Source organism: Malurus melanocephalus, unplaced genomic scaffold (genome assembly GCF_030028575.1).
Source record: "Malurus melanocephalus ecotype Western Australia unplaced genomic scaffold, MMel_1.1 scaffold_459, whole genome shotgun sequence".
Classification (NCBI taxonomy): Eukaryota; Metazoa; Chordata; class Aves; order Passeriformes; family Maluridae; genus Malurus; species Malurus melanocephalus.
In genome coordinates this window covers 135414-145152 of record NW_026623691.1, presented here as the reverse complement: position 1 = coordinate 145152, position 9739 = coordinate 135414, and the positions used below count along the sequence as shown (strand labels likewise).

Below are 9739 nucleotides of genomic sequence, written 5' to 3'. Positions count from 1 at the left end.
CTGGGGAGTGGTTGGGCTCTGGTCTCTGAGGGCTATTCCTGTAGGATTTAAAGGCTGTGGATGTTGCTCCTGGGGAGTGGTTGGGCTCTGGTCTCAGAGTGCTTTTCCTGGAGAGATTTCAAGGCTGTGGATGTTGCCCCTGGGGAATGGTTGGACTCTGGTCTCAGAGGGCTGTTCCTGGAGGATTTAAGAGCTGTGGATGTTGCTCCTGGGGAATGTCTGGGCTCTGGTCTCAGAGGTCTTTTCCTGGAGAGATTTCAAGGCTGTGGATGTTGCCCCTGGGGAATGGTTGGACTCTGGTCTCAGAGGGCTGTTCCTGGAGAGATTTCAAGGCTGTGGATGTTGCCCTGGGGAATGGCTGGGCTCTGGTCTCAGAGTGCTTTTCCTGGAGAGATTTTAAGGCTGTGGATGTTGCCCCTGGGGAATGGCTGGGCTCTGATCTCAGAGGGCCCTCCCCAGGTACCCAGTGATGTGCTTGCCCTGCTGCAGTGCCCCCGGACATCGTGGGCGAGGAGCAGAATGTGTCACTGCTGCTGGGCCAGGCTCTGGAGCTGCGGTGCCGCAGCAGCGCCGTGCCCCCGCCGCGCCTGGCCTGGCTCCGGGACGGCCGGCCCTTGCTGCAGAAGCCAGGCCTGAGCATCTCTGCCGACGGGAGCCTGCTGAAGGTAACGGGGCTGCCGGTGTGTGCTGGGGCTGCTCCCTGGGGTGACACCCTCACTGGGGCTGGGACAGCACTGGGYGCTCTGGGCAGCAGGGAGGGAAGGGCAGAGACCCTGGGTGTCTGGGGACAGAGCTTGATGGGATCACACTCTCTTATTGATATACAAACAAATGAAATTGAAACCTGAGCCCCCTCTSCCTGCCCCTTTCATGAATAATTACRTAGCAAGAAGAAASCCYRGTTTYCTTTYTKTCCCCAGATTGAAGGAGTTCAAGTGCAGGACGCCGGACGCTACACTTGTGAAGCAACGAATGTTGCTGGGAAAACTGAGAAGAACTATAATGTCAATATATGGGGTAAGATTTTTGAAGCTTTCCCATTCCAGGAATGGGGACAAAGCTCAGAGCTGAATTATGGTGTGAAACACTGAAATCCTCTGTAATTCATCAGCACTCAGCTGCTGAGGCTCGTAAAGGGAGATGTTACTGTGTTTGCTGTACTTGAGCAGGTCCAAGACAGTGCACACATTTTTCAAATGGCTTTAATTTACTTCTGAATTAACACCACAAGCCTTTGTTTGGCTTGCAGGAATGAGTTATTAGAGCTGTACCTGGTGACTGGCATCCCTGCCAGTGGCAGGGGGCTGGAGTGAGAGGATCTTTGAGGTCTCTTCCAGCCCAAATCTTTCTGTGATTCTATGACCAATGACTGGGTTTGGATCCACAGCTTTAAAGCCATTTGAATTAACATACCAGCTTTCCACTTACTGCAATGCTGAAGCATTGAAAATTCAAATAAATAAAAGCTGTCTTACCTAGCTTTATTTGCTCTTCAGACTTACTGGTGCTGAACCATAAAAACAGCTTTAATAGTTTTTTTCCTATGGCTCCCTGATGAGTGTGGCTTAGCAGATTATTTTAATACTTGCTTTTGAGGGGTTTTTCTGCCCCATCATTTTCTTCCCATATACAAGTTGAAATGTCCCTGYTTTGCTATTAGGAATCAATTTCTTGCTTTGGAGTCACAAGACTAGAATTACCTACCAGCATTTGTAACACTGAAATGACATTTTTTAGTACAGATTTCAAGTCTGTCATTATTAGAAGACCCATTCATGGCATTTAAGTTGGAGATGGGTGTTGTAGCACCATGCCATTTTCCCTTGCTGAAGCAAATACCATTTACTGTGCAGGTCAGCCTCTGCTCTCCTCCCCCCCACCAGATTTTTGCCCAGGACCTTTGCTGCAGGGATTTGGATTTGTTCCTTTGTGCAGTGAGACCAGCAGGATCTGAATGGAGGGACAATTCTTTGCTGGTTAGCAGCTTTGATGGGATAACTTAATGGAAACCACAGGCTGCCTGTGAAAGCCAYCTGTGGATAATTGTGTGGAATTATTTTCATTTACACCTGGCAYCAAAATTCCTTCTTACCATATTTTKAAGTTTTAAATCCAAGAAAYGTATCCTTGTGAGGATTGGTGAKATTCTGAGAGCCAACTATGGATTCAGGAGCCAGCCCATGAGTTACATGAAGAGAATAACTCAGACTTGTCCTGCCTGGAAGCAGGACCAATAAAGGGTTAAAGCAGACAGCACCATGAGGCTCTTGGCAGTGGTGTTTCTCACCCCACACATCTGGTTTCTGCTGTAGAGCTGGAGGTGTCAGAAGGAGAAGCTGGCCACTGTCACATGTATCAAAAATGTTGTTCACTGGGGTGCTTTGTTGACCAGGTTCAACCTACATCCTCCTTTGCTTTTATTTGGTCTCTACCCAACACTGCTTTGATCTGATGAAAATGTTTCCCTGATTCCTAACAGGCAGTTAGCTCTTCCCTAGGGATTGAACCAAAGTGCTTTAAGACTTTGAGAATCAGAGAAAAATACTGCAGCTGGTTTAGAGGCACAGAGCTGTAAAGCAGAGTGATCCTTCTGTTRCAGGAGGGTGATGGTGATCAGAGGGGTGGGACCCACAGCCTTGGATGTGGCAGCCAGCACGTGCTGATGCAGGGAAAAAACAAAGGAAAAACGAGACTGAATTTTTAAAGTCACTGATGATGATCTCTGTGGGTTTATTAGCTGGGGCCATGAATGAGGCCATCTTAGAGTTGAAGTCACTTGACACAGTTCCCCAAAGCAGCTTTGTTCACTGAAGTSCATCCAAAGCAGCCCAAAATAAACCTGTGCATGCAAGCAGGAGGCCCCAAGGATGGATGCAGTCTTCCCAAGGGTACTGCTCCCTACCCAGGGCCTGGTCAGCACTGACGAGGCAGTCCTTGTCATGGCTTCAGAGCAGAATGGGACAGATTKGAATGAGGGTTGTTTGGGGTTTGCTGCTGGCTGATCATGTTGTTTCAAAGGCTGCAATTGTCTGGCATTTCTTTGCAGTGGCACCAAGTATTTCTGGCACAGATGACAGCTCTCAGCTGACAGTCACTGAAGGGAGTTTGATCAGCCTCATCTGTGAGTCCAGTGGCATCCCACCACCCAGTCTCACCTGGAAAAAAAACGGTGGGTAACTGCCCATGGTCTGTTTTGTAAAGCAAATGGATAATTCTGACTTGCTGGGTTTTATTTTTATCTTGTGCATGTTTTGGATGGTGTGTTCTAAGGGGGCTCAAACATGCAGATATCTGCACAGTCCTGACATTGAATAAAATGAACTGCAGGAGTAGATTATTATTCTCTCCTCTCTCTATCACCTCTGCTTGGGTTAGGTGTCCTTATTCCTAAAGATACAAGAGGAGTGCAGTGTAGAGATTGCTCAGCTGACAAAAAAAGAACTGTGAAGTACTTCATGTGCTTATTTACCCCRGGGCAACAGGACAGCAGCAAGGTGCCCCATCCCTGGATGTGTTGCAGACCAGGATGGATGGGTTTTTAGCAAGTGGAAGGTGTCCCTGCCCATGGCAGGGGGCTGGAATGAGATGACTTTTATGGTCCTTTCCAACCCAAACTATTTYGGGTCTGTGGGACTCATCTGTGGATGCCAGGTGTCAGGACTGGGTCCCTGGGAGTCCTGTGGGGTGGAGTTGAGTGTCTGCCCTGTGATCCAGTGCATACCACACACAGACTGAGCTGGTTTTAAATCTGCAGTCACGGCATCCTGCCAGGCTGCAAAATACATGCARTTGTAATAATTGCTTTGGGGATTCACCAAACCCTTTCTCACATCCCATCTTACTCAAGAGCAGTCTGCACATCTTTTGCTTTAGGGGTTAAAGCTGCATTGCCAAACACTTTTTAGGAATTGGCAGACAAAGCCAGCTATTTTCAGCACTTTCTTTTGAGCATTGACTCTGTTGGAGACAGACTATAGGACAAAAGAAGAGAACTTACTGTTCCAATGTAATTCATGTATTACTAATAATCTTACCTGTATCTGTGTTTTTCTAGGCAGCGCAATTAGGTGGAGTATGCTTTAATTAATTTTGGCTCATGGAAAGAGCAGGTTTTAATTACAAAACACATTTTCTAATGCATAACGTTTTCAGAGTATGGAAAGTTTATCAAGTTCTTTTTAAACCCCATCTCTTGGAAGMCAAAATGGCCTTGTATAACATGTAAATGCACTGCAAGGCTAATGTGTGTACACTTAGTGGCAGGAAGGAGGCTTAAACCTGTTGGCAAGACTAGAAAAGCAGTGAGAAGGGAAAAAGAGTCGGATGTTTTAGCATGTTTGACATTTGGTGCACTTTGTAGAGAGGACTTTAAATGCACAAGAGGGAAAYGAAGATGAAGTTTGTAAGAAGTGTCCATGGCAGGTGCATTCCTTCTGTCAGCAAGTCTTCCTGCGGTTCGGAAAGATGAAGATGGATAATCTGAAGTCTCCAGGACATGAACATCTGCTCAGAGAATGCAGTGGTGTTCTGCTGTCACGTTTCTGCTGAGGATTTCCTGAGCAGAAGCCTGTGACACACAGCAGACAGATGGTGTGAAATCTAAATTATCCATTTCTAATCACTGGCTGTGCTGGGTGAGACATTTACACACTGAAAAATGAGTCACATCTTACTGCAAGTGCTGAGCTTTCTGCTMAGTGGGGTGTCCCAAACCCTGGATGGATGTGAGGGAGAGTCAGTGTGCTTTGGCTTAGGGTATCYCATGAAATCCATGGTTAATACAGGAAGTCCTAAGTATCTGCTTGTACGAAGTTCCCGCTCTGTGGGAAAACTCAGAGCACTTCCAGAATGGACAATTGAGCAGCTCAGTCCRTTTCAATGAGCCAGTGGCCTTCACAGCACCTGGTTTGCATTTGCTGCTGGCCCTGTGCTGGCTTTGTCTGACAAAAGGTCTCTTTCAGGCTCCCCTGTGGCACCGGAGGCGATGGGAAGGCTGCGGGTGCTGTCTGGGGGCAGGCAGCTGCAGGTGACAGCGGCTGACAGGTCTGACGCTGCAGATTACACCTGCATTGCTTCAAACGTGGCTGGCAGCGCTTCCAAGAAGTACAGCCTGCAAGTGTACAGTAAGTGCCAGCCAAACTCTGACCACAGGGTACCAGTTCCGTGGTAATTTATGGCAGTGTGAGCAGGRCAGTGGTGTGGAGCTGCAGGATCTCCAGAGAGGGAGGGCTGGCTGTAGGACAGTTTAGAGGGAGTTCAAGGAGAGTGTTAAATCATTAAAATTTTGGCAATTTGGACTCAGGGCTTGACCAAGATGTTGCATMTCCCTGTTGAAAGYGCATGATCCAGGGATGTAACCCCTYTAGTCTTGTCCCCAAACTGCAGTAGTGATGACAACTAACTGAACTTAGATTTCCCATTATTCCCTTAGATTTTACTGCATTTTGGTCAGGAATAAAAGAAGATATTTGTAAACAATCCCACAGAGAACAAAATCTTCCAAAATCTGTAGGGATTGATAGTGTTGGGTCAGTCTTTGGTAATTTAATTTTTTTTCTTGTTTGCGTTTTAAAAATTGGTGTGGGGGAGGGCAAAAATAGGTCATTTGTMTTTTCTTGGCCCTGCTGCTCTGAAAAGTGGACTCAGCAGTAGGTGAAGATCCTGAAGYGCAGCTTCCAGTTGACGGTGTTCCTTGTTGCTCCCCAGCTCGCCCAACCATATCCAGCAGCGGTCCTCAGCCATCAGAGGTGGTGGCCACGCAGGGCAGCGAGGTGGCCCTGGATTGCGAGGCACAGGGCATCCCTGAGCCGGCGCTGGCGTGGCTGAAGGACGGCCGGCTGCTGCCGGGCAGTGGTGGCCGTGTCCTGCGGCTGCAGAGTGTCCACGTGGCTGACAGTGGCCGCTACGTCTGCGTGGCCACCAATGCCGCCGGGCTGGCCGACAAAAAATACGACCTCATCATCCACGGTGAGCGGGACAGGGGGATGGACACACAGAAATCACCCCCGGGTGGCCAAGCAATGCTGGGGAGCTCAGTGCTCCTCCTGGAGCAGGGGATGCAGCTCCAGCCACAGGCTTAGGAAAAGCCCAAATCCAATTTTATAGCTGCTAGAAATGTACATTTTAGAATTGTAGTCCTCTCTCTGTTAMTATCAACCCACCCCCAGTTGCTTCATCTCCTGAGATAACCAAGACTTGGTACCATTTTATGTGACWTTGGAGTGAGTGTCATGATGGGAAATACTCTGCTGCTAGAGAGAGAAATTAAGGTTTAACCAAGACCACCCTGCTTGTGGCCACTACCAGAGGGCCCTTACCTGAGGGTAGCCAGGATCACAGGGCCCTAATCACCAGGTTCCCTCCATTTGCACAACGAGAGGAATTTAAAGATGGAACCTCCAGCTATAACTGATCCTCACAATTTTCTTGATGTCATTGATCAGAACATCACATCATCTCACAACMTTTGTAATGCTTTTGCAGATGACTTTTTGCACTTCACCAGTGAATATTCCTGTTTTACTGCAAAAGTTAACACAGAAATTCTCATGATTGAATGTGCAAGGCCAAAATAATTTACCAAATTTAATTTTTTATTTGGAATATGTACTGTACTGTGTGATCAAACTTCCGGGTAATAAAGAGAAGCTTCCTTCAAACCTCCTCAAACTCCTTGGAATGCTGAATTCTTGACCCCAGGCTTTATGCTCTAAAGTATGGACTGTAGAACTGCAGAACTGCTTTCAAAGTGGAAATATTCTTATTTCTAGCAAAGGAAAGCTAAAGATGAATTTGTGTCATTTTCATAGGGGGAAGAGCATGTAATTCTGTCAGTGTAGGAATTTTCTCTGGTGTTTCATTTAATACTGAAAATTTTAGTTAGTGTAGATTGGACAGGACTGCTGTAACTGTTACTTGCTATCAATCCATAAAATAAAGGTGATAGAACTGATAGAATTTAGTATTTCCATGCTACTGCACAGTAGGAAATTGTCATTATATATATAATATTGAATATCTGTGTTTTGTAGCTCTTTTTTTTTTGCCAGGTTTACTGGCAACATTCATTGGGTTCAGTGAATTAATGTTTGGGTGACAGTGTTTTGTGAGCACAAAGGATTTGTATTTGCTCTGAAGCATGGCTTTTCCTTACTCTGTGCTGCAGTTCCCCCAAGTATTGCTGGGCACCTGGAGCTGCCTGAGAACATCAGCATTGTGGAGAAGAGTCCCATCTCGCTGGTTTGTGAAGCCTCAGGAATCCCCTTGCCAGCAATAACGTGGCTTAAGGATGGGCTGCCCATCACCTCCAACAGCTCACTGCGAATACTCTCAGGTACAAAAGCCAGAGGCAGCATCTCACTTTGTCATATCCACAAACACACTCCATCAGCTCTCCTATTSATTTTTCTCCACCTCTGCCTCTTCTCACTTGTTTTACCATTTAAAGAGAAAAAATGTTTGAAAAAAACAAATGACAAAAACATCTTTACAAGTGCATCTTTATTTTCTGTGGGTCTGTATACGAAGCCAAAGGGAAACCAAAGGGAGCCTCAGTGATGAGTGCATGTAAAAACATTTCTAAAACGTGCTTCGCAAACACAAAAGTGTTTCTTAGATCTTGGGTTTGCCAATGGCAAGTAGGAGTCTCATGACAATAAGTTTTGATGGAGTTTCTAATAGTCAGTGGTAGCCACCGTGCAAAGCCTGCAACATGAACTAAAGGAAACCATCAGGCAGGTAAAGAGCTGGAAGGTGTTTAGGAGCCCAGTGAAGACTGCATTTGAAGCTGATAAATTTCAGGATATTTTAATCAGTTCAGCTTTTAATGTTAGTCCTGTGTTCTGCTTTCCCGTTTATGCATATGGTGTATGGAAAAAGGAGTGGGTGTGTGCTTATTTCCCAGTAGGAACCTGGCTGYAGGAGCTGCTGTGCATTCCTTTCTGTGTCAAGTTGCCATCAACAAAAATAACATCTTCTGGGCTTGATTGTTTGTGTCCTGTCTGTTGCTTTCTACACCCACACTAATCTCACCTCCCGGGTCGTAGTCAGGAAGTGGGGGGAGACAAAAAGATGTTTATTGTCTGTGGATGTTGGCTTTGTGGGAGGGGATACAAGCCAGGACTCGGGGCTCTGTTTTCCTCCAAACTCTGTGYTTCAGAAAGCTGCACATTATGGTAGTGAGCTGCAACCAGCTTACTCACAGTTTTATTTGTGTTTTTAAAAAAAAAAACAAAAAAAACCACCACCAACAAAAATTCTCCTCTAATTTTGGAGTTAAATGCTTTGCCAAAGCAAGATTTTGGTTCTGTTGATTGAAACCATACTTGGCATTGCAAATAATTCCAGTGTGTGGACACACTGCTGGCAGCTTAGACAATTAATTCAGATCGTGCAGTCACAGAATATCCTGAGGTGGAAGGGACCAACCAGGACCATCCTGTCCCAACTCCTGCCCTGCACAGGGCACTCCAGCAATCCCACTCTGTGCATCCCTGAGAGCACTGTCCATATCCTGATGTTCGTTTTTGATGATCCTTCCTCCATGAAACTATTCACTGTACCCCACCTGCTTTCCTTGCAGCCCATGCCCTAAGCTGCACATTGGTTTTAGGAAGGAGAAGAGCTTTTATTTAGCCAAATGTAGGAAATCCTGTCGTGCCCCCACACTGGAGGCCTGAGGGTGCTCTGGTGTGTGATGCCAGGGCAGGTCACAGTCTGCTGCAGACWGGTTTCTGCTTCTGCTATGGCCTTGTGCAGGAGTGGATGGCAGAAAGGATCAGGGAGACGTGAGGCTGGAAGGCCTGAGTSTCCCTCAGTCTTGCAGAGCTCCCTCCAGCAGGCAGGGTTCCATAGGCAGAGGAACATCCAGGAACCAGCTCAGTAGTTTGCTCCTCTGAGTGCGTGACCAGGAACATCAGTGTCACATCCCAACAGTGACAGGCACAGGCAGGAGTTGCCCAGGAGGGATGTGCTGTGGGTTTGGGAATGGTTGCAGTGTCACATCCCAGCAGTGACAGGCACAGGCAGGAGTTACCCAGGAGGGATGTGCTGTGGRTTTGGGAATGGTTGCAGTGTCACATCCCAGCAGTGACAGGCACAGGCAGGAGTTGCCCAGGAGGGATGTGCTGTGGATTTGGGAATGGTTGCTGATGGAAGAGCTGCTAACCAGAAATGGGAGAAGCTGCAGGCTGGCCACCACCTTTGGTGTCACACTCACATGCTCCCGGGTGTCTGTTCTGTTGTTCCTCGCCAAAAAACAAGGAAGGAGAAGTTATTCTGCTCTGGCAAAGCAGGGATATTCCTGGTCCCRTGGTCAAACATACTTGCAAATCTTCTTCATTTAAATGGACGTGTCTGTGCAAGGGGGACCTGACAATGAGAGAGTTAAGAGGAATCTGTTCTTTTAAAYTATTGGATGAAAACTGGTGCAGTTATCAGCTGTTATGGTTATTGATGGCACAATTAATGCTAGTGCTAGACGGAAGAACTGGAATTTTATTTCTTGTCTAAACGCGTGAAAGTATCTTTAGGGTATTTATGACACAAGGTGTTTATAAAAATAAGTTTATTTTTATGTATGCACATAAAGAGCGCTGATGAGGCATTATTAATTTTCCTGAATGTTCTTCYAGGGCCTCAGTACAGCAAAGCACTCTTGAGTCTAAAAACTGTGCTGAGACATTGGGTGCTGCTGCAATTTCCTGTCCACGAGTGCTGCAACACTGGGGGCAGAGCAGGG

The 9739-nt window shown here is 46.8% G+C and overlaps 1 protein-coding gene across 1 annotated transcript in view; it reads left to right on the top strand.

Moving 5' to 3' along the window:
• HMCN1 (hemicentin 1) overlaps positions 1–9739 on the top strand; it is a 170970-nt gene that overhangs the window by 101717 nt on the left and 59514 nt on the right. The window contains exons 41-46 of the mRNA XM_057380547.1: positions 490–665; positions 921–1017; positions 3047–3169; positions 4962–5123; positions 5707–5967; positions 7166–7343. Coding sequence (XP_057236530.1) covers positions 490–665; positions 921–1017; positions 3047–3169; positions 4962–5123; positions 5707–5967; positions 7166–7343 — 997 coding nt within the window. The remainder of the gene's footprint in view (positions 1–489; positions 666–920; positions 1018–3046; positions 3170–4961; positions 5124–5706; positions 5968–7165; positions 7344–9739) is intronic.